The sequence below is a fragment of the Ciconia boyciana genome, chromosome 1, assembly GCF_034638445.1.
Source record: "Ciconia boyciana chromosome 1, ASM3463844v1, whole genome shotgun sequence".
NCBI classification, from domain to species: domain Eukaryota; kingdom Metazoa; phylum Chordata; class Aves; order Ciconiiformes; family Ciconiidae; genus Ciconia; species Ciconia boyciana.
The window spans coordinates 3015729-3041676 of NC_132934.1; the positions used below are offsets into that span (position 1 = coordinate 3015729).

A 25948-nucleotide genomic window follows, 5' to 3' on the forward strand; every position below is an offset into this window, starting at 1 on the left:
GGACTCAGCACTCCACATGTCAGGACTGAGTAGAGGGGAAGGATCACCTCCCTTCTGAAGTTTTTAACTACTGGTAGAAGACAGTTCCAGGAAAGAAAGGACTGGAGCCTGGTGAGGAAGTGTGCTTGTTAAGTTTAGAAACAAAAGAAAAATAAAAAAGATTGTTATTAGAGAAGTTCAGGAAACTTCTACCTCCACCACAAGACTGGAATTGAAAGGTATGCTTATAAAAGAGATGGAACTGAAAAGGAAAAACACTTGAAGGGAGGGAGAGGAAAGATGAAAAAAGAGATGGAAATAAGTAGAAAGGATTAAGAGTCCTGGTAAAAGACCTAGAGGAAGACAATGACAGGCAAACACACCCAAATGGTGAAAGAAATGAATAATTTCTGAATAATGATCGAAGTTGTGAGCGCGTTCTGGGAGATGAAATAGGAGAGAAACAGGATAGTTCATCCATAACAAAAATGGTTTTGAAATAATTGATAAGATCTAAAGAAAGACGATGATACAGGCAGGTGTCTGGGAAATTAATTTTAAAATAAAGCACCAGGTTACAAAAGCAGAAGGAAATCCCATGTGCGGATCAAATGGGTAAAGAACTAGATGGTTACACAAAGCATCAGGATCAGGACAAGAAAACAGGTAAAGATGGCTCTGAAAGACAAGAGCTATCCAAACAGGATGGGAGATGGTGACCCTAAGTCCAGTCAGGAAGGATCAAAACAAAACCAAACAGAAATTCCAGTACAAGACAGCAGCAAATGACAAAAGAAGAAACTAAGCAGGAAAAAAAGCACACAGATGGCAGCTCTGTCTGCAGACGATCAGACAGCTGACCAGTGTGTTGTTTCTGGTGGGTACTGGCCCAGCACGAGGTACCACATCTTACCAGCATGTCTGTTGCGTTGAGGTAGTGCTTGCTGGCCATGCACTGTTCCAGCTTCTGAGGCACTTGCTTGATGTTCTCTATCTCATCCAGCAAATTTAGGACATGTTTGTGCTCAATCCCTTCAATCCACAGCTTGCGCAACTCATCTCGCTTGCAATGCAGCAGCATCTTGCATGATAGCAGATTCTCCTTCACCTACAAGTGACATGTCAAAAGATTAATTAAATCTGTCCCTGTAACTGGCACTTCTAACACAGATCAGCCCTTTCCCACATTTACTTTACTAGGAATTCCAAAAATATCACAAGACTATAACCAAATCCAAGTTCCTTAGAATTTCTGGTTATTCCTTTGGCTAAAGGGAAACATACAGTACCATACAAACAGGAAATGCTTTCACAGTCAAATGTTTTTTAGTACAAGTTTTGTAGCACTAGTGAAAATTTAACTGAATTACTGTAACGTGAACAAATGCAGGATCCTATTAACCATGACCAAAGACTTATTTGCACATTTTCCAAAAATCAATTCAGTATTTTGGCATACAGCAAGAATCCAATTTTCAGTGAAAGCAAATAAGCCACTACTAATTTTTCTGCTGTAAACATTTTCCATCTGCCTATTAAATCTTTTGGCACGTCTCCTCCTTTCTTCAAGTTTGGTGTCCATTTCTTGAAACCTGACTGTCTAAGAGTACAACCATTTCCCTAATGCCTCGAGATTTTTTTTGTAAGAGATATGGTTTCATTAGAACAAACAGCAGTTAAGATACAGTTCAGTTCAGCATTTCCATTATTTATCGAGGCCATTACATCACCCACAGAAACACCTTGGTGTTTGCCATTCAGTTTGTTTTCAAGCCTCATGCCATCCTCTCTAACTGGCAAAGTCTCTACTATTCTACCCCATGTGGGAAACATCACAAGTTTTCCTTCTCCATTCTTTCTGCTCAGACACACAGCCTGTATTCCTTGCTTTCAGGTTCTCCCAATATCCTCTGGAAAGGTCAGTATAACCTAGCTTTACTTGCATAATGCAAATCAATAATACATATTAAAATGTGGAAGCAATTAACAACACGGCTTCGCACATTGCTTTCACACTACTCTTGTTTTTGTGATAAGTTATGAATACTTAGGGTCCAACCTTTTCTCAGGCTGAACTCTCACTGAATTACACATGAAGAGAGACTCTCAGAAGTAGGCCCTTCAATTTATTTTTAAATAATGAGCCTTCAAAGCACTCCAGAAATCCCACTTCAGCTGCACATTCTCCTACCTTGTCCATCTAAAGGCAGTTTAAAAAAATACATGACACACATAGATGGACCAAAATACAGACAATAACAGTAACAGTAAATAACAATAGCTACATAAGACAGCCTCCATCCAGAGTCAGAAGAGACTAAGATTGCAATACAATAACATTGCACTCTGAAATGTCCTTCCGAAAAGAATAACGTAGAAAAATCCTCAGCCAACAGAAAAGCTAATGTAAGAGTATCATAACTTGTTGCAAAAGCAGAGGCAAACTAAAATGCACAGAGAGTTCATTTCAGACTTAATCCCTGTTCAATACCTTAATTTAAAAGGTTTCACTGACCTAGCACACCATCATCAGTGGACTGTTACATAGAGCCAAATTAGGTCAGCAAAACAATCGCGGGGCTAGAAGGAATCTCACAAGACATTCCTACTCCTGTCCTTGCAAGAAAGACGATCAACTGTATCTACATTCGGGAGCAGGGGAAGGAATGAACAGCAAGTCTAAGAAAGAATGTCCCCTTGGTAGGCCAAATTGTTTCTACTTTATAATTCAGTTTTACAGTGGTAACACCTCTAAAGCTAGATTCAAAACTAAGCCTTTCCAAACAGGAATTCATACAAGAATTGACAAAAGGTAGATACACAGAGGGATCTGGACTATCTTTCACTTCCACAATTCCTAATGTGAGCAAACGCCTGTGCGATCATCCACCATCCACAAGAGGGGAACATCAAAATAAAGTCTGATAGCGTAATACAGATTGATGACAAACTAGATCTGGGGCCTCCCATTAGATTAGGTCAAAGCTACTTCAATACATATTGACCAAAACTAATAAGAAAACTTAAATATCAAAAGGTCCTTCACCTTTACAGTCATTCTTCTAGGCGGGACCAAAAGGTCACACCCCTGTATGTTTGGTTTGACCTCTGCAAAGCTTAGTAGACTGTGTGAAAATAGGCCACTGGCTACAGTTTATTTCAAATTTAGTGCAATTGATCTCTGCTTTCAAAGTGCTGAGCTTTGTACATAAATCCTAGAATGAACTCTTACCCTTGGAAAGCATCAGAATGGTCTCATTTTCTTTGAAAATGCTAAATGAATTTTGAAAGCCAGAAGGGTCAGTACATAGCCCCAAAAGGGTGAAAGCCTACTGCTCCTAAAGCACGGCTGTGAAAGGTTTTAGGCTCAGACCCCCACAGAGCCAGGGGAAAAAAACGGAATAAATTTGGTGCCTAGTTTGCAAAGTTTAGGTATAGCAAACTACACAGGAAGTAAAAGCTAGGACAGGAGTCCAAAGAACTAATCTACCACTGCAGGGAGAGAGCAGATGGAACAAGTCCACAACAAAGAGTGCCAGAATTATTTACTGGCACGCTACCGAAGTGTGAGCACTCAAAATACAGAAAGATACGGGGGCACAGAGTTCATGTACATTCACACAACAGAACTGAGTTTGGAAATAGCACCAAAATTCATATTCTCTGAGTGAAAAGCAAGCTGATGAATCACCCAGACTATTTAGGAGGTGGTTGGAGGCCAACATATCAAAACATGAACAGATTAGAGGGAAAGGTGTTAGCTTAGCAACCCTTGGACTTCAAAAACCTGATAGCAACATGCCCAGACAATAAATGAACAGGGGGCACTGCAAAGCTTTGTGCTTCATATCCACCTCTTGTTTTGCTTTTTAATTACTTGTGCTCTCAAACAACAGAGAGAGATCCTATGGAAAACATGTTGCTAGTAAGACATAGCCTGCAACCACTGTATTAGGACTGGATGGTCTGCTCCTAGCCACACCACAGAGCGACTTGAAAATCAGGCCTAGTTCAGAATTAGTGGGTAACAGTGCTTCTCAATTCAATTTTTAGTTCAGTTCGGAATGATGACAAGTAGCTGGGAAAAGAGAGAGAGAAATAAAAGGTTAAAATGGGACCTTACAACATTACACTACCAATAAAAGGGCAGTACACAGGAAAAAGCAAGAGTTGCACAGATTTGTACCCAGAGTACATGCTATCGAGCGGATGCAAACACAGAAACACACACAAAGCTAAACTTCACCTGTTTGATCTTATTGCGTGAGTTGGTGATGCGCTCTGTGATGCTCTGGTACGTGCGGATGGCAGTGGTGAGCTCGGTGTAGTGCTGGACGATGAGTTCATCCAAATCCCGGTCACATTTCTCATAAGCTTCTTCCAGGCGGCCTTTCTCAGTCTCTCGGTCCTCAACATCATCACTGGTAGATAAAGTCCTAAGGACAAAAAGATTACAAAAATAGAGATATTTTGAAATTATCTATAAGGACAGAAAGCCTTTGCCTAAAAAAATGCACCACCTACCGCAAACCAATCACACTTATTAGTCCACACACTTCACTGAGTGAAGTTTATTTCTGGTAAACGTGTCTGTCTGGTGTTCAGTAGAGAATGATGTACTTCAAGAAAACAAATACACATAAATATTGTGGTTTATTACTTCCCTAATTTTCAGATGATCTGGAGCTTTTTTACTACACTACTGGATTTATGAAAAGGGAAAGTTATCTGTTAGTTATCATATTTCCAGAGAGTCATTAATACGGGCACAGCGTAACATATGAAATATATCCTGATTTATTACTTACAAAGAACTATAAAGAAGAAATTCTACTTTAGACTCAGGGACCAGTGCAACTATTTGTTAGGAGTGTTGCAGTTACTACTACTTACCTGCCAAAAGTACACTAGGGATATCACAAGTACATAGAAAAATCCATCAAAAGCCTACCCATGCCTTCCAATAGGCAATCTGTTTTCAAACATACACCGGTACAGCGAAGAAGTGTCATGGGCCCTTATTTCCTCCCCTCATTTATGTTAATCTCCGAGTAACATCATCTAGTAAGATTTTTAATTTTTTTCTTTTTTTAAATCAATGAAGTTTGAGATTCCAACAAAACTGTTGAAAATTTAATGACACTGGCACAGGAGACAGAATTTTCTTGCTGTCACTGCAAATTTCTGAGATTTACTCAAGAAGCAATACAACCTTCTCTTTCTCCCTCTCTCTTCACCCCGCTCACCCCCTCTTGAGACCCATCCTGCCACTGGATCCAGAAGCCCATACCTGGAATGACTCGATCACACTACCACAAAGACCCAGGAGACAGCAGTAGCCAAAAAGACATATTCCTATCTCCTACAGTAGGTAGCACACAAAAAGTTGGTTTCTGCAAAAAAGTCATCCTGAATTTTCCTCTTCCTTTATGCTTGGAGGGGTAGCTATGGTCCGTACAGGTTTCTGTTTTAAATCAGCAATACAGACATTGAAAACTGTATACTTCATAGTGAAAAAGAGAACACTCATTTACAATCAGTTATAGTAGTTATGACCTAAACACTGGTATATCACAACCTTAAGAACCAGCAGGGATGAACTCTGTAGCTCTGCTGACAATTTCTGAAGCACTTTAAAGAACTTATGATGAGAAAATAAGAAGGAAATAAAGGTATATTAAAAAAAAAAATCACTGCACACAAACTGTTTTGGATCATATGCTTGAACATCAAGAAACAACCACAACTTTCACAGAAATCCAAAGCATCTACTTGCTGAAAGTGAGATGCCTTTAAAAATACAACCAGTAGAGCATGAACATGTGGAGACCATTATTTCATTTAAATCACAGAAGTTTAGGCCTCTGAACTGAACTGAGGCACCATTTTAAGATGGTATGCATGCTACACTGAAAGAGTATAAAAATAGTAAGAGACTAGAACAGCCATTGTTTCCAACCCTGAAGACTGTAAAAAAATACACCGCCAGAAGTAAGAGAGAACTTCTTGAGGTTTTTCTGGATTTCTTCAGCTATTTGTGTGGAAAAGGTCAAATAGTTGGAAGACGACAAAAAACCCACTGCTGAACGCTGCTGCTGCTCCCTGCTACCACAGCGGCTTTCACTTTGGATTTGTTAAAGCAATGAGGTCCAGTCAAACTAAAACCAGTATCTCCTGCTGTCAAGTAAGAAAGAAAATATCAATTTTTCTTGCGATAACAGTCACTTGTCCTCTACAGTAGAAGCTAGAAGGTAAGCGAGCACATCATTGAAAAATAACAAAGGAGCAAAACCTATTTCCTTATGGTTTATTTAAGAGTACCTTCAATGACAACAAGCAGGACACAAGAAGGGTTAGTATTTGATAGATTTTTCTGAATTCTCCAATACCATTAGGAAAGTGGTAGGAACTCAAGTGCAAAAGCTCTTCTCAAATAAATGTAAACAAAGAACTTGACTCAAACGTACAAGAAATGCTCCCTCTCTCTCAGAAAGTGGAGAGAGATATACCCAAAACTTCCAGTTCACTACTCTTTCTTCCCTTCAAAGAAAAACAACAGGCTGTACCACCTACTCAAGGCCTCCATCTTAAGCAAGAAAAAAAAAAAAGCCATTTCACAAGGGATCACGATCCCAGAAAGAGCAGCTAAGAAAACTCAAGTGAGCAAGGAAATCTGTACTACCATATGGAACATGGCATGAGAGGAGGACACGAGCACACGCACACTTGTCCTACTCAACTACCAAGGAGGACAGAGGAATTACAGCCAAAATATATCCTACAACACCTGAAAAGACGACAACGTACCCAAGTGACATATTTTACTTTACACAGTTTTAACACTCCTTTTCACTTTCAGGTGGTAGTGGCAGAAGACCGTAACAGATACCACATGGAAATGAGAAGAAGAGATCCTCTTTCTTTTGTTATGCCTCAGACTATCAGCGTGGGTGCCTCACGCCCTCCCCCCCCATCCCCAAATACCAAGAGTTGCACATTTTACAGGGGATGCAGGTGCTCCTCTCCTCTTGCACAAAGAGCACGCAGAGATGAGGACCCCCCTTCCCATTCCACTGACAGCGTAGCTTCTTCCAATGCGTCAAATTTCTTTGTAGCGTTTCAAGTTCCATGCTTCAAGGTAGCTACAGAAACAGGAATGCTTTCTAATGTTATCACATTAATATTCTACTCCCAAATATTCTTAGCTGTGCCTTAAACCATATTTTCACCAAAAAAAAAGATATTTTTCTTAATTTGTACTGTATGCAAAGCACTTTGATATCATGCAAAAAGGACCTGGAAAGTAAGAACAGTAGTACAGCAGTTTGAAAATAAGCCTGGAATTAAGAAATCCGGGTTACAGCCTCTGCTCTACCGCAGGTGTCTGACATCGCGCTTACAGCTCCCCCACATTGCAGACTGCATCTTGACACTGGAGCATGAGCTACACACAGCTCATAGCTACTACAGACTCCTGATGTAAATATCTGCATTTCAGTGGAATGGGCTGAGCAGGCAGATCTGTGTCCTTGTGGCCCAGTTTCCCTTTCTCACCTGGGGAATACACAGCACTGGTTCCTCAAACAAGCGAGCTGCGATTACATGCACCAAGTACTACTGAAACACTCAACGCTGTTAGCAGAGGTCATGTAAACACTTCAGCCAAAGTAACGTATGAAGATGTGCTAGAAAACAACGCTAAGCATACAGTTAATGCAACAGTATTAAACATACAGTACGTGTGAGACGCAGTGAAGTTTAGGTTCATGCTATAATAGACTAATAGAAAGCACGTGGAAGAATGTGTTTGGCAGTAAATCTTCCTCCATTAAGAGCTCTTGCAGATGAATACATTTCCTTTGTGAAGAACTGCTTATTTTTGCTAGAAGAATGTTCTTCAGCACGGTTACACCGGACACAAACATATATCGTTTTTAGGAATTGACATATTGTTTGAGTTTGAAGCTGAACAATATTGCTTGTCTCGGTAGTTAATGAAAACATCGATTCTCCCTAAGCTGCATTATGGATTGCAGGAGAATCGTGGATCGCTACAATGTAGAAGCGGAACCAAATTGGCCTATATCACAGACCAGAAAAGGTTTTTGTTTTAATTAAACAAAATTCAATTTCAAAATTCTTGATTTGCCAAAGCAGTTCAAGCTCTGGCTTGAATCCATGTGCACTGCCAGTAGTTTGTTACAAAAGCTGAAGATCTTCCTCCGAGGCTAAGACTGTGTCACTGTAATGTCAGAGCATTTCAGAAGCCTCTTCTACTGCTTCAGCAAGCTCCTGCCCAACTTAGGCTTCCTAAAAATATGGATGTGACTGGAAGTTGTTAAGTAAAATTCAAACCGTGCTGCCCAATTGTTCTTGTCCTTGTAATTTAGTTTAACTTGCCCTCTGTCGGAAAAATATTTTTTGCTAAAAACACTAGACATTTGCACAGCCAAAACACAGATGTTTATGAAGCTCGAAAGAGAGGTCACAACAGGACCTGTATCTTAGAAACCACAAAACATGTCGAGAGAAGGACAAAGCTAGTATAGCTGGAAATCAGAAACCTTTGTGAGATACCACAAGCTTATTCCTACTGAAGCGATATAATGGCAATGTCTTAACTAAAAGTTATCAATTTTAGTTGTCATTTTGCTATTTGTCTGCTTAGATATAGAACTTACCTTTGCTGCCACCTTCAGCAGAATTAAGATGGCTTTAGAGAGGAAAAAACAGCCCATATGGCTGAGCACTACGCACCTTCTCACACACCTTCTCACACAGTCTAAACTCCAAGATCTCATCTTTCAAACCCACAACACAGCCAGTAGTAGCATGAAAATATTGCCAGCCCATATTAAAAAGAAGAGTAATGGGAATACAGAGGTGTCAAAGCTCTGGTCCATCCAACCTGACTTCAGGAACCTCAGCAGCACATGCTGGGAACTTAGTTGCCAATTACATCTTTTTCTACACTTACAGTTCTCTGAAAAATGAGCTTAATACGCAGCGGTAGCCCAGAATCCAACAAGATGAGAGCAAGACAAATGAATCGCTCTGCTGCTGTATAAAACCTTACTATGCTTATACTTGCAGTGATGTGTGCAGTTCTGGTCTCCTCTCTCTTCTGTTGCCCTTGGAAGGGCAACTAAAACAACAGAGGGGATGAAGCAGCTGTTCTCTGCAGAGATGCTAAGGCCAAGATTCTTCAGTTTGGAAAAGAAAAGGCTGAAAGGAGATATGACTGAGGTCTGCAGAAGACAGAAACAAGATGAATAATGAAAATGCAAAACAGTTTTTCACCAAGTCATGCACTACTAGAACTAGTGGCGCTTGTTGAAACTAGCAGGAGATCAGGTTAGAAAAGGATGAAGCACACTTACACTGTAGGTAGTGAACTCCTGAACCTTGCTGCAGATTTGAGGCTCATAGCATCAGCAGGTTCAGAAAAAAGACTTAAATGTATTCACAGACAACAGGTCAAAAAACAAATACTGAAAGAAACTAGCTGGAATATATTCTCCAACATCTCTAACTCAACAACTGCAGACAGCAGGGAAATACAGAGGCACTTGGACACCAACGAGCGGCCAGGCCTGCATCAGCTCTCTAGCATTTGGTATTGCCACTGTTGGAGACAAACCAGGATATTTCAGCATCCAAACCTGCAAGAAGACAAGACAACCATGATCCATCCTTGCAGAGTTCCAGGTGAAACCACTGTGCTGTCAGGCAGCAGGAGGCGGGAGAAAGGAAGAGTTCACGACTTTGGCGAAACACTGCTTTGTACATCCCAGGGATGCGCTCACCAAGGACAAGACCGTATGAACACACCGTTACGTATTTTTCCAGCCTGTGATCCTAACCTGCAAGACCTGAACTCAATGGAAGTTTCAGGCTCAGTCAACTGCCATGTTCAAAGATTCCCAGCTGGCTCTGTCAGATAAACCAACTGGGAAATCTTCCCAGAATTAACACCTGTATTGGGAACCTCTCGCTTTCTTTAATTACCTGTTTTGGGAAAATATCGTAGAAACAAGCATCACTAAAAATATCATACTCATCATTTTGACCAGAAAAATTTACCTTTATTTACAGCCCTTTAGTCTGTTCTAGTTTAAAACATTAAAAGGACCACTTACTATGCCAAAAAGGATAAATAATTCTACAACGAAGAATTTAAGACTAATAGGTGTTTTTTCCCCTCCACCCACGTGAGTTTGCCTTAAATACCTGTAGATTATTTCTTTGTGGCTAGGATAAAAGTTTAAATCACAACCCAAGATCCAAATAGAGAAAAGCAACATCAGAGATTGCTTTTTCGTTTATTTTACTGAAAGACCAGCAAGTTTCAGAAGGATAAGGTTTTGTTTTTAGGACTTGGTTATTTCCAGTCATTATGGGAGTCTCGGTTAATGGCTGGAGAACAGAAAAGAAGTGCATGTGTGATCCATCCCACAATTATGTACTGAAGAACCATCAAAGAGCACTTAGAGAAAAGCAAACCCATTCTTTAATGGATGCAAATAGCAATATATAAATAAATAAGAGGAAGTGAAGCTGTTTTAAGTCAAAATGTCAGAAACAAGTGTGCTATGAAACTGAGAATGCCTCTTCTGGAATTTTTTAAAAAATCATATTAAAACTTTTCCCAGATAATAATTTACATTTTTGTCCACCATGGCTGTAATATACATTTCTGCAACATATTCAAAAGCAGTATGAGTACTTACAACTTCCTACAGCCGCCAGCAAGACCTTTCTGCTCATGTTCTTCTCAAGGCACTGTATCAATCAGCTGAGCCCTCACTTTACCTACTTAAAGCAAAACTAACTCACCACCTTCTCTCTACGCCAATAATTCATTACCATGTGTTTTACTCCTTCAAAAACACAACATTAAATCCTTGAAGTCTAGCAGCATCTGTAACTACAAAAAGGAGCAATGTCACTTTGAATCTGAAACATTACCTTGTACACCTGAATTTCCTACGTAAGCCCCTTGGTACAGGAGCCATTTCTTCTTCTTGCTCTGCACAAAAAAAAGCAAAGCAAGGAATACTTAATATTCTTGAGATTATATATGTTCCTGCTAACACTGCAGAAAAGTAAGCCAAGGGCATCTTTGCTTGTTTCAGTTCTATTAAAATGTGTGGCAAGGAAGAAGAAAAGTCAACACACTGTTTGCCAAATAGAAAGGATCAAAATTGTTTGGGAAAGGAACTTTGCAGAAAGAACTGTGAAGGGAGAATTACAAACCAGGACAGGATTATGAAACAATGATAAATATACATTAGCTTTTTAGAACTCCCTGAAAAGCAAAAGCATTCAAAACATATGATAAACAGAAAAAATGTCAATTTAGAAACAGGGTTTGTGCAGGTTATGAACTCAGTGGGGATCTCCAGCAGGTTTCCCTGATCAGTTCACTTGTTTTTTCATTTTCATTTTTCTAAATGAGAATCCGCCTCCCCTGTAAGATACCTGTAATTTGTACTTGGCAGCTGGATGGCTGCATATGCCTGTCTCATTAGCAAGAGCTCAATAGGATTAGAATAATTCCAACTGGATGTTAGTCTGTTAAGAGACATTTTTATGCTACAGTAAAACAGAAATTCATTGAGCCAAATCTCATTGACTTTTCATTTTACATAGTTAAAAATACAGATTACACAAATGCAAAATGCTTAATTCACTGGAGTCACTTCCACATATAGAAGACAGGATAGAGGAGAAGATGATCAGACACAATCCTGAAATGTTTTTATCATGGATGTGCAGCATATTTCATACAAGAAAAAAAATGAACCTTGCTATTTCCCCTGAGGTCAGTGAATTTACACTGGAATTAGAGCAATTAAAAAAAAGACCATTGGGACTATTAATTTTGGTAGAATTTGGTCTGTAGATCACAAGCATTTTTCATCTCCACTTTCCAGCATCCAACTCAAATAACTAGCACAGGCAGTAGGTAGAAAGAGTTTTACAGGAGTCCTGAAGCACTATCATTCTGCAAGACACCTAAAGCCTTAAACTGCTTGCTACAACAGTTCACATCAAAGACAGGAATACCTAGTTTCCAAAGGTAAATACATAAGAAAATGTATTCACATTGATCAAATATAACTGCCATCCCTACTATTTCTGCAAGAGGCTGTACCTTTCTAGAAAACGGAATGAACTCCACAGCTCCAGAAGAGTCCTCCTTCCTCAGCACCACAGATGAAGGAACAAGCACATCTCGGAAGCGTTGGCACAACTAGGACCCAAAAGTAGGTTTGAATCTACCCTCACTTGTTGCTTTACAGCAGTTCAACAGACTGTAGCCATCGAAAGCTAAAGAGTAATTCAAAATACCGGGAGGCAAGATTTCTGACTTCTGGATGCTTACCTATAAATGTTCAACATGGTATTTGGAAGCAGATGGAAAACCCACTTGAGTCGTTAAAACTTTTTTCTCTGCACAGACCTCAGAGTCTGAGCATTTTCCTGTGAGCTGCAAAATGAAATGCTTCTCTCACTAGAACACTAAGGACCTTTGAGAAAGTCACACAATGTCTCATTTTTATAATGCAGAAAATGCTACAGACTATAGCTACTATTTACCATAGTAAATGCATGCTTTGAAAATGCAACACGTTAAGTAGGGATAAAAGAAACTTTTCCCTAAGAACCAATGTAATTAATCTGGTCCCAGCAACAACTAACACCAGCAGACTCCATACACTATATAACAAGTTATTCTCACATTATGGACTTCGTGTTGGCTATTTCTTTGTGTTTTGACAAATCAATGTTTTTCATAGACCTATCCAAGATCTGCAGATGCCCGGACTGCTGAACTACCACACAATCTCATCTCCTTTGTAAATTTACTCCTACAGCCTGATGTATTAATTTGGGGAGGAAGGGGGGCAAACTTTCCAGCATTCAAACACAAGAAAAACAACAGGCAGATGATGTAAAAGGACAGAAAACAAGCCATAATGTCTTCACAATCTAATATAAATTGATTTCATTGTTGTGAACTGAAAGAACATGTTTACTAAGCTATTCAACAGCAGAAGAAAACAAACACCATTGTACTACACATCATGCGGCACAACAGATAACTACAGGAGTACAGAAATGCTATATGGAGATGATCAGCTGCAAAACTATGAAGCAATTCACCTCCCTTCGTAACATGCTATTTTTGAGCTTCAAATGCACTCCAGCCCCAAAACAGGATTTAACATCATAGCTCCCAGCACCACAGAAAGCACACCACACACAGATTAATCTTTATCTTGTAACACCCACGTTCCCACAAATGTGCACAGCTTATCCATACCAACAAACTACTACAAAATAAGTTCTGATGCAAATGAAATGCACAACAGACTTCTTTGCTCAGTCCCCATATCAACAAGCTTAGCGCAAACTGAGATTAGCCATAAGGGCAGTTACTAAGAAATGCTTTTTCTGGGGCATCCTGTGACACTCAGTAGGAAAAGCCTTTGCAAAGCCAGCAACGGGCATCATTGCAGGTACCTTAGGCAGCCGCAGTGCCAAAGAGCTCCGGCTGGCCATACGTGCTGCTGAACCACAAAGCTTCAAGGGAACTGAGTATTTTGTTCATATCCAGAGAAGTGTACAGCAAATGTGGAAAAACTTAGGTTCCTAAAGAAATCCGCTCATGTTCCTCTCAAAGGGATGCATGAATGAATGAGTCTCCTCCATCTGCAGTTTCAAATTTATTTTCCTGCTTGAAGATTTAGTTTTAACACATGCCGTTCAACTAGCGTACCTCCGTCTGAAGCATAAGAGGAGCAACTCTGCTTTATTTTCTCCTCTCTTTTATTGTCCAAGGGCCAATAACAAAAATAGGTCAGTCAGAAACAAATCCATTAATTTCTCAGCTCCAAATGCCCACAGTCCAACCCCATTTTGTTTTGCAACATGCTGAATGCCCTTACAGCACACACAAGCTCTCGGTCTTCTGAACTTGAATTCAAGGTGCGATCCACACCACTCCTGCTTCATCTAGTACCCTGTCGCTGCATTTCCCTCACTAGAGTGTTTTTTCTACCAAATCCTGTATTTAGTTGCCTCCCTACCCCCATATTGTGCACTGTGGCAAAAGGAAGTTAACATTAAACTTTAAGACTATCCATTTACAGGCACCAACCTCAACAGCTCCAGCAGGAATTAGATTTGAGACTCAACAAGAATTTCTGTTTACACTGACAAGTCTTGCATTTCCCCACTCAGCCTGTATTATCAAGGGCTTTAGTCTGTTTTCCAGGACAGATAAGTAATTTCTTTTGCCAGCCCACTGTTAGCTTCCTACCTGCCCAATAAAATGCCAAGAGAATTAGATTAAGTGTCAATTTTAAGAGAAAACTGTTAACATTAATGAATAATAAATGTTTCATTTCTGCAAATTTGCTTTTTCTGGATGCCTCCAGCTAGGTTGGGTGGATAACTGCCTGCCTGTTTTACCTACCCGAAGGCCAGCCCTGTTAAGTATGATTACTGCTAAGCTATGGATAGGAAATGGAGTCTTAATTATCCATTTCTTGACTAGAGAATTTGTTTCACAGGAAAACATTGTAGTAACAGTATGTGGGCATTATGCTTCTGTGGATTTTTTTATTAAACAAAAGTGAAAGAACAGATACTGCATGCAAAATGCAAATATGCGCTTTAGAAAATTAATGCCAAGTTAGCACCTGCAACGTGCTAGACAATTCTTACAGGAGAGGAGCACTGAAATCCCCGCTGCTTTTGACCGCTGCTGTAGGTGTTCAGCATCTGCGTGTCCCTGTAGAGCCCCTCTTCCTCTGCTCCTCAGTATCGGAGCAGACATATGCAAATATTTGTGGTTAAAGGCAGAAAAAGAGTATTACACAATGCACAGGTGCAGCTTGGAAATCCAGGAAGAATCTTCCATTACTTCTGGATCAGGTTTCTTTAAGCATGCAATTCATTTGCCTTCACTCAGTGCCATTTATTCAAATGAAAACACTCATTAAAGACAGTGGGAAACACCAACAAAAAAAAAAAGGCAAGCCCATCAAATTTAAATATTTCTCATCTGATCAGGAAAATGAACATTTTAGTGAAGCGTAATTGAACAGAGTGCTGAATCATTGGGGGGATCAAACAAAGCTCCAATTTTAACAGCAATCCACAGTAAACTTTCTGCCACCTGTTTCTATGGTGCTCTGCACCGTATCATATGCCTCGTTAAGCCTCCCAGTTCCTAGCTATGATAATACAGACAGCTTGTGGTATCAACTGCACACAAGATAGCTTGGCTTAAAGCTTGTCTTGGTGAAAGCTAAGGCTACGCTGAGAAGTGTGGCCAACTTACGGGACTCACTTATGTTGTAACCTTTCTCTCCAGTAAAAATGACAGAAATCTGCTCAACAGAAGAAGCTTCTTAAGTACACGCTGGAGCCTTGGGCAAAATCCAAAGTTTAAGGGATACACTATGATCCATCCCTTCCGAAGAAATCGGGCAAGGTTTTCAATGTTTTACAGTTTGGATAACAGTTAAACAATAATTCTTACTGTCCATCTTTGAAATGTGCAGATAAAGAGTGCCAGGTAGGTACTACATATAAATATTATAAAAGCTCTCCTGAATATGTTTCACAACTTACCATATACACTTGCATCACTCCAGACAATAAAATTAATAGTATGGCACTAAGATTATGAAAATTACCCTTCAGGAAGGAAAATTAGAGAAGGGGGTTTTATTTATTTATTTATTCTCCATTTTACACCATACCAAGGACCTAAAACACAAACCAGAATACAACAACCCTCTGTAAGGTACGGGGCAGGGGGGGGGAATCAAAGCATGGCCTTAGCCAACACAGACAATTTTTGACAATTTTTGACCAACAAAGGATTTGTGGAGTTAAACGAAGAAAGCAGTTGCTAGGAGCAACAAATAATCATTTAAGCAGAGCACTGTGGATGTCTAGAAAGACCAGTCTCCTCTCCACAGGAAATAGCTGCAATGTGCCAAGGAGACTTCAGTATTAAAAAGGAAAAAAAAAAGGCAGAGTAAAAAGAAACCCATTAGAATCTAGTTACTTTTCATAAGGCACCTCTTGCTGATGACCATGGCCACACACCAATTACAGTGTTTGCTTTCTCATTTCGGTTTAAACTGTTGTGATCATTACTAGACATTTATAGTGCACTAACACCCGAAGGCCAATCACACAGCCGCCCCATTGAGAGACACCGCTCAGACACACAGACTGAGAGCGCAAGCTCTTTGTGGCAGGAAATCTAATAGACAAGAAACAACAACAGGTGAATAAAAGATAAGAGGTCAGGATGCGAGGGAAAGGGAACAAAATAACCGAGATGAGAGAGAGCATCTGTCCGCGTCTCAGCCGTCCAGCAGAAGCAATCGTAACCAGACAGTTACTCGGACACTGTCAGGCTGCAAATTATCACAGGAATTGCAGCAGCATGTCTGAAGTGCAAGCTGTTGGGAGGATCAAGTGTTGACTTCACACATGCGTGGAAGATGCATATAAGTGCTCTGCAAGCAGCAATACTGTATGATAAAATGCACTAATTTGATAGTATCTTTTCCTCCCCAAAAAGCTGTAGAGGGAAATAGAACATTACACAATAGGTCTGATCCTGATAATTTCAAGGACTGGGCCTTGTAGGGAAAGTGTCAAGCAACACCTAAGATCAAACGTGCATTTTGAAAACATTTATTGGAGCCACCTTACTAGTAGTTAAGCCTCTGAGTTAATCAGAATAAAATGCAGAAGTGAGGAAAGAATAAAATCTGGTCCTTTCTGAAAATCACGGTTTGTTTGTTTGGGTTTGTTTTTTTTCCCTAAGCCTTATTTTTATGGGTGTAAAAAAATCCTGTATGGAAAAAATGCCTGTCTAGAGCATTTCCGCAGGTTTTCTTACTCCCAACTGCTATGCCACGCTCTGTGGGCCAGCCTGCGAGACCTTACAAGCAGCCGCATTTCAACAGGGCAAAATTAAAGAGTTTTGTAAAGCACCCTAGGACAAGAACTACTGTACTTCAGCACACTGTCTACACTGCTCTGCACGTTTCCAGAGGTTCATTAAACTAAATGGACTTATTTGAATTTTATAATTGAAAACTGTTGTCTTAAAGACAAGTCCCAAATGGGGTGATCTACAGCTTCCAGCACTATTTAACCTCAAAGCATATAATCTGATAATACATGTTTTGAAACCTCTGCAGTCTCATTGAAACCACTGTAAAAGTTGGTTCCTTATGAAACAAAGCCAGCCAGAAGAAAAAAAAAATCCAAAAGGTATTTAACAATTTAACTCTATAGCAACATGCTGAATGCTTTCTCATTATTTTCACAGGCTGATTGTTCCTGTGAAATTCTGGATTTGAGGAAATCAATCAAAATGTTCAGGAGACAAACTACTCCCTTCATGGACACAATGAGGTGCTGGAAAGAAGGTAGTCAAAAATTGCACCATACAAGTCAACAGGCATGGGAAACAGGGTATCACTGTAAATTGACTATAAAATCATAAAGGATCTTCCCCTTAAAAAAAAAAAAGTGAAGTCCTGAGGCCAGCATTCTCCAACCTCATCAAGGGGAATACAAGGTACTCAGCCTCCAGACGATTAGATCTCCATTGCGCAAAGAAATAACTCACTCCTTCACTACAAGAAATGGCAGAACCGAGTCTCTTCAAAATGCTGTTAAACTTACAAAGGAACAGAGCATTATAAAACATTTTCCTCCTCTACTTCCATTCCATTAATCTTTCATGCTCCTTACACAGTTGGTTAGAGCATTTTCAACAGAAGTTGATCATATTTTTATCATTAAGGACTTGCAGATGGATGTATGATAGCTGCGGTGAAAAGGCTGAGCAGCCTACGGCCATCTAAATAAATATCATCACAGAATTCCTTATTTTGCTAAATTAACCAACCCTTAATCAAATTTCACCACACCAATACAAACAATGCAGGTATAGCTAGTGATCAGCTGATTTCTGAAACAAAGACTGGACTACAGTCATTTAAGATGACGACTTCAACAGAAGAAGCCACACTCCTTCAGATGTCTCCAACAACAGCACGTTAAGATGAAAAAACAATCCCGCACACAGACAAAACCCTAATGACACCAGCTGCACACCATTTTCCATCTTGGAAAAGGGATGCAGACAGACCCATGAGATGCCAGGCGCAAGCAGAGCACCTCAGCTACCCCTCCACTGTGAGAACCTGTCCAGGACTATCTCCACGTACAGGAGACCACAGGTACCAACTCACTCCCTTTTTTTGTAATTAACTTTAGATCCAAAATCCAACACAGCTGTTACATGAATTACCACATTCCCAGGAAAAAAACGATGTTATAAGGATCAGTATTTTCAAATCTGCAAGAGCAGAGGCTGGGCAATGCTACTCAGACCTGCCACTCGGATGATTAAAAGATTAAGAGTATTGAAGGAGCCGTTGGCCACCTCGTGCTATGAACCCATCCTTGAAATCACACTGCATCAGGACAGCAGCCCTGCATGAATCAGCAAGAGGCTTTGGAAAATTCATTATTAACCTGAAGGTTTCAATACTGTACTGAAATGAAGGGCTGTTGGAGGCAATGTCTTCGAAAGAGTTGAAACCACAGAACTTGTAATCATTTATTTACAAAACCGACTATTTCCGCTTCCTAGTTTTGTAAGGGCAGGCTGAACTCCAACTCTGCACCGTGCATTTTCTACAGCTAAAATAAGAGCTGAAAAATAAAGTACCTTGAGCTTTTAATAAGGCATGGTCACATATATTGTCCTTTTGCATATGGTTGTGTATTCACATATGCACCCTCACCTATTATTACTGTTAAATGTAACCAAGTACCTGTATCAAGCTACAACCCAACACCTGCCAAACATGCATACATTTTATACAAGTGCCTCAATATCATTTCAGGAAAATTTATAGTTTAAAACCACACTCTGCCATATACAATTTATTCTCGACGAATTTCTGAGCTACTTGTCTTGTAGAAGAAATGCTACCTTTATAACATTGGAAAGCACCATTAGCAATAAAAGTGGTTTTAAGAGACCATTACAGTACATACAGATCAGAATAACTCGTCTTTATTTCTTGTAGCAGCTATTTCCCAAATGTAACAACGAGGGCAACAGCTATACATCCATCTTTCTCACTCTACATCACAAACTGGGATATCAGTTCTATTGCTTTAGACAGAAAGAGAAGACCAAATGCCAGGTCATTAGTAAGAATCCATTTAACAAAGTTCACTGTAAATGTAATGAAAATAATGGCCAAAAAGCATTAAAAAGAATTTCACTTCTGAAAAATAAAATATGTTCAAGGTTTTTTGCCTGTAATTCCAACTTCTGCAGACATGGAAGTGGGAAATGCACTATATCTTGCCTCACTTTTAGTTCTGCTTGACATCTGTTGTATGTGTTTGCCTGGGTGAAAGCTTAGCACAAAGATTTCAATAAGGTCTTACGGAGTCACTGCTAAAGTTTGTTTTCTCCCAATTAAAGCAGCTATTAAAGGCCAGTTTAAAAAAATAGCAACCTTTAATTGGAAAGAAAAACGCCTAACAATAAATAAAAGGCAGATACATTCACCAATTAAAAATCTGACAAGATCTCTCAAAAAAATAGCATTTGCTAAATGCCAGGTTGCTTGTTTCAGAGTACAAAAGCTGCTTCAGCCAGCTACCAACAAAACAAAAGGTTAAGAAAAATCAATATACATACACGTGTTTGTCCTCTGAAAGACAAAAAAAATATTGCCCAAGTTGTCCTCTAGCAGATGAGCAGAATTTTCTCCATTCTCTGCACTATTTTTTAAAAAGACATTGCCAAAGCCCATGCGATCAGCATTAGACTTCTACAACAAAAGCTCCTCGTCTCCAGTGACAACATTTTGACCTTACAAAGCAACTTTTATTTAAGGAACTTGAAGGACCTTTCTCATACATGAAGGAATTAGCACATTTTTAAAGTGGGTGTGCCGAGGCATGAGTGCAAGAACTGCGCTTCTGACCATCCATCAGAAGCAGGGGGACAGAAGCTGTAAAGCCCTGATAGTCAATATCCTACTCTAGAAGTCACAATCCCTGGAGCAATGTCTTCTTGTAGCCAATAATGGTCATTTCTTCTCAGCAAGGTGAGGACAGGGGCAAATTGAAGGTACTGTCATATCCCCTAAAGGCACAGGGAGAAGAAGGGCTCCCCTGAGCTGCAACGAAGGTGGGGATTTTTAAGAGCAGACTTTGCAAACATTAATTAACACTCTTTACTTCTAAAAGATGTATTGTTATGAACATACCTACCCTCCGAAACCTCTATTTCTCCTTTAGAAGAAACAAGAGGGAAACTGTGCTCAAGAACTCAGCGTAACCCAGCAGCAGCATTGCTGAGGGTATGACTACACTACCTCATAACTCAGCTCCCCTGGTAGCTCCTGGCTCTTCTCGAACAGATCAGTCCTTTCCTGGGGCAGCACTGCGCATCGTTCACTCCTGACAGTGTTCCTACAGGCACGACAGACAAGGCACCAGGTACCGCTCCATCCACCAAATACAGTTTTTTAATATCCCAGGAGGGCTGGTGCCCTTGTGGCTCCTGAAACGCTGGTTAAGAAACACAACTGCAGCATAACACTATAAAACAGCCTACCTACAGACTGCAAGACAGGTTTTATGATGGTAAACAATCTGAACTGCTGTTCACAGATATGTACAGGTTTTGGAACCAATGAGATACCACCAGGATCCCACAAGGGTGGTTTGCTACGTGGACACAGCCAGTCAGCTCGAGTTGGGGCTACAGGGCAGCACGGGCACCAGACATCTGCACCACGTGGCTTGGGAGCCAGAAATCACCCCTCTGAGCTAGAGGACCTTAGCAGGGTTATCATCACCCAACAGATCCTGGTTCAGTTCAAACACCAGGATTTTATTTTCAGTTTTGTACTCTAACTACTGAGCAGCACGTCTCCTTCTGCTTGGGAAACAACTTCTTCCAAATTAGTCCATACTTGAGGCTGCCTTTATTCTCTATTCTTGGCAACAACCAGAACACCAAGGTGAATTCAATCAGTACACAAATCCTCCTACAGGAAACAACTCCCAAAGAACAAATGTGTTCCCCAACACAACAGGAAAAACTGACTCTTCACAGGGACAGAAAAGAGATCAAAAGTGGGACGGACTTCCCTGTTGGGTCTTCCTTCATCTCAGAGTTTTCTGCATTCAGAGCTACTGAAAAGCAACACGGTAGAGACAAGGGACGACCCAAAATTTCCAAACTATACCAAGACTGCAACGAATAACACTGATGAAACCTGCACCGCTACACTGACATTTATGCAATTAACTTCCCTGAAGCACCAGCACCCTAATTTTAGACTAGAGCCCCAGCTTCCGTAAAATATAATTTCTCCTTGATTTCCGTGCTGCTATAACACATTAAACTTTGTCAAGGATCTGGACCAAAATACTCTCCCTGAAAGTGAGACGCTTTTTCTCCTGGGAAGTCCAGTGAAATAAGTACAAGAATCCCTAAATCTAGTATCAGAGGAAAGTAAATGATTCAGTCTCTTGAAACAGAGAACTACTGAGCTTGAGTAAATATCAAAAATTATCCCTTCATTAATAAAATCATTTATATTTATAAAAGGCCTCTCAGCTTCACATTTCAAAGCCTTTTATAGACAATCACAAGAAATAGATTTTGCAGATCTAAACAATTATTCTTTTTGAAAGACGTAACCGTCTTTGCTATAACCAAGTAAAATATCCTAATACTTGAAGACGCTCCTCTGGTTTTGTTTGTTTACAGCAGAAGAATGTAGTCAAAGTTTTGCTACTTTTCATACACTGTTTCCTTTTATGGGCCTTTCACACAGCAACAAGAGAGAAATAAGTAGCCTTCTAAATAAACAGAGAAATGCAAGTGTAAAAGCACAAGGATTGGCAGAAGACTCTATACATAAATGTCTTGGAAATAAAGCTATCAAGAAAAGAAAATTTTGCTACATTTCAAACCAATAGCCTACCGTTAAGATTTGTAATATTTTCTGAAGCTGAGTAAAGCTATAAGAAAGATACATTTAACCCACCCAGGTCTAAATTTGTTTGCAATGGTATTTTATGAGCGTACAAAACAGTGAAAAATTTCCTGTTGCTCAGCAAGTTCATCCTCACCTAAGCTACTATACAAAAACAACATCCAGAAGAAAGTGATTTAAATTCCTTTCCATGACAATTGCTTTTTGTACTTGGCTAACCCTAAGAAACCTGAATATTATTAACACCACAATTTTTTCTTCCTTTGCAATCAGTTCTACTTTCAGGTTTTCATGGTCTGGCTCAACATGACACTTCAAGCTCTGCAAAGAATCTCTACATTCAAACCAAGTTCTAATTAAATTCTGGAGGTTTAGTTATCAGGCTGTTCTATTAAATAATTTTAATTTCATAAAGTCGATAACCTCAATGTTGTGTCTAAACACTGGACCTAAACTAGCCAAGGTATCAGTGCCTGTGAGCCAAAGATTATTAGACAAACATGATTTCTTATTTGGAGAACACAGTAACATGAGCTCACGCTCATTTTGTATTATAAATGAAATAAAAAGTCCAGATTTATTAAAATAGAGATACAAAAGGAGGCCCTTACAATACTCTTGGAAATTACAGGAAACATTAAAAACAAACAAACAAGGAAGATTACCACAGGAAATGTTGCAGCAATCAATGCACGTATATTATTCATTCTTCCACTGTCTACAAATTACTGTATTCTCTCTAAATTAAGGTTATCTAGCTACAACTTACCATGTTTGCCTCTCCAACTTATTCAAACTTGAGGCTGCTAAAGAAACAATAAGCACAACACACTTTAAATCCACGCTATTTATCCTTCTCCCAAATATAACGTATAAGTGCCCAGTAAAAACCCAAGATCCAGGTGAGAAGCCTGATTTTTTCAGGTTTTCACAACTACTCATGTATTTATTATGCAAACGGTCCATGCGAACTGACAAACAATTGCACTCGTGTGTGGAGGCCTGGATATAAAATTTGCAGGAACAGCACCCATTTTAATAGTCACGTATTTGGGTATTAGCTTCCCATCCCTTTCCCTTTCAACATTTGTTATATAAAAAATGTTATATACAAAAGTTACCAAAGCACACTACTACCACCATCATACCTCATGTTTATATGAGGTCCTACCAATGTATACTCTTCTCCATCTGCATACATATATACATGTAACTCCAGCCTAAACAAGTCTGGTTTTATAACAGTTTTTCTTATAAAGCTAATGAACCACATATACTTGAAATTGAAAAGTCAGGCACCACAGTCTGTGTTAAGCATCACCTTTCATTCGTTGTTCAGTGTGATTCTTTGTTCAGTGTGACTCTTTGTTACCTATTACCATACAATTCAGAAACTGAAGTCGCAGCCCAGGAAAAGCTAAGCAGTTCTGTGAACCAGCTGCTTTTTTTGGAGTCACCATCCACCTCAAGTTTTGCAAGATCTGAAAGACCAGTTTTCAGAATAATGAAAAAGAACAGAATTTTGTCCTAAACATTATCATTCACAGAGGATTTTAAAATTGTAACATGTCCTAGATACAGAACTATTGCTATGATAACTTCTCCAAAGTAACAGAATTACTATAGTCTCTGGCAAAGACGTTGAAGTAGAAACCAAAGTTTGAAAGTTCATTACAATTCACAATATCATAACTAGTATGGCTGCTTGCTGCCCACAACCACTTTAAAAGGTGTGCGTAAGGCCAACATTTTAAAACTTCAGTGTGGGAAATCAGCTGCCAACCCACTGGTTATAAGCAGCACAGAAGAGATTTACAAGCAGTTGAAGAAGCCACAGAGGGAAACCAGCGAAGTGAATTCAGGTCCTTGCTTGGCTCCAAGTATATCACAGAATCATCCTGTAGCATAGAAGATAAGAGCGCAGGAATAAGGGCAGACAAAAATCAATAGTCTAAGCATGACTAGACGCAACTGTTTTCTTTTCATCCCCTGCAAGATGGTTAACGTCAGAAGAAGTAGCACTTTTCCCACTACTGCATCCTAAAACAGGATGGAGTCTGCACACAGGACTTCCTAGTCCTACAGCTTTTCCAACCAGCCATAGTTTACTCAGTGCTGCTGTGTGTTTGTGGATGGGGGTCAACTATGGACTCCACAGCCATAAGAAGATGGTGCCTTGACCCTCCCTGTATGGCACAAAGCTAGTGCTAACTGCTGGGCTTAATCCTCTGACCGCAGGATACAGCAAAGTAAGGGGAACAGAAGTGGGTGAGCCGGGCAGGGCGGGAGGATGGCGGGACACCCCTCAGGAGAAGGCCTGCTCCAGCACTGAGGCCTCCCCACCGCTGTCAGGGCCCCGGAAGGACCCGAGGCTCTGGAGGCCCGGCCCGGGGAGGCCCTCACAGCACGGCAGGACCCGCACACGCCCCTGGGTCACGCCCAGGGGCCCACGCAGCGCCCAGGAGCGGCCCTGCGGGCGGGACGGGAGGCTGCGGAGCGGAGCCGCGCCGCCCCTACCTGATGACAGAGATGAGCAGCCCCGAAGGGTCCTTGCTCTTGCTCATGGTGCTCCGGTAGCGCCCCGCCGCCTCGCCCGCCGCCATCTTGCACCCCCCTCAAACACAGGTCAGCCACCCGTGCTGGCGCGGCGCAGCCAATCAGAAGCGAGGAGGCGGGCACCTGCGGGTCTGCGACCCAATAGAAGGCGAAGGAGGCGGGGCACGGGGCATCGAGGCTCTGTGCAGCGTGCGGCGGTGCCGCGGGGCCTTCTGGGAGTTGTAGTCTTTATGGCGGCGGCCCCGGCCTGCTGCGGTCTCAGCCTGGAGTTGACAGAAATGTTCCGTCGACGATACAATCCCTCCTTCGAATAGGCGGTTAAAATTCATTCACAGATCAAGAAATTGCCGACCAGACAAGATACATCGGTAAAGAGAGCTGTGCCCAAACATCATCATTTGCTCCGGAAGCTGCAGAAAATGGGGTGGGAGCATGAGGGACCAAAGCCACCCACGCAGAGCCTGGCCACGCCACCTCACAAGTTTAAATGTTTATAGGGTTTAAAATGAACCAAATGCACTAGCTACTTAGAGTAACGTGTCCTACGAACTAGTTAATGCTAAATATTAACTGCGTGCCACAGCCTTGAGCGGATTCTGGTTGCAACTACGTCTACAAGGGGATGCTGAAGCATCACATCATTTAATGTCTTTAAGTTATTGTGCTTTTTAAAATAGTTATCCCCTTGTTTTCCCCAGGAAGGTGGTGAGGTGAGTTGAGCTGGCCCAGGTGATCTTCGAAGTCGGCTCTGAAAATAAGCCTGACCTAGTCGGAGTTTTGCATTTGAATGGTGGTTTTTGCACAGCTGAGGGTGACAAATGGGAGTCAGTTCACCAACTGCCTGGGAAGCAGCAGGTCTTTGACACAGAACTCTTATTGAAGGCCAACTTACTTGCTTGTAGTCCGTCTTGCCTCACCATTGACGCGCTCCACCTCTTGCCATAGAATTACCATATCTTACCATGTCTTCTTTAGAAAAGGAAAGGTGTATGTCCCTGTGTTCAGGGTTAGAAAACAAAAGGTTGTTTTTCACCGGCTTGCTGAGCAACGTAGAACAAGTCATCTTACAACCACAGCCTCGCTTTCCCCATTTGCAGATGAGGGATAACAATACCTCTCCGGTCAAGTCCTTTGAGAGCTTATGTTAAAAGCACCACGCAAGACCCAGGTTTGTTATTGCAGAGGCAGGAATTCCTTAGCAAGTGCAGTAACAGTCAGGTACTAATAGCTGCTGGGTGTTTTCTAAACCAGGTTCACTCCATCATGTCAAAGGCACTGCTCCTGGCTGCTATTCTGGAGTTGTTTCTTCAGCCCAAGCT

General features: G+C 40.7%; 1 protein-coding gene across 2 annotated transcripts in view; it reads right to left on the bottom strand.

Moving 5' to 3' along the window:
• Window positions 1-24703, bottom strand: part of EXOC4 (exocyst complex component 4) — a 421757-nt gene extending 397054 nt beyond the window's left edge. For both annotated transcript variants that reach the window (XM_072857159.1, XM_072857168.1), the window contains exons 1-3: window positions 24591-24703; window positions 4226-4415; window positions 893-1087 (exon numbers count right to left, since the gene is read on the bottom strand). In XM_072857159.1, the coding sequence (XP_072713260.1) occupies window positions 893-1087; window positions 4226-4415; window positions 24591-24676 (471 nt within the window). In that variant the 5' untranslated portion in view covers window positions 24677-24703. The remainder of the gene's footprint in view (window positions 1-892; window positions 1088-4225; window positions 4416-24590) is intronic.
• Between the last annotated feature and the right edge of the window lie 1245 nt (window positions 24704-25948).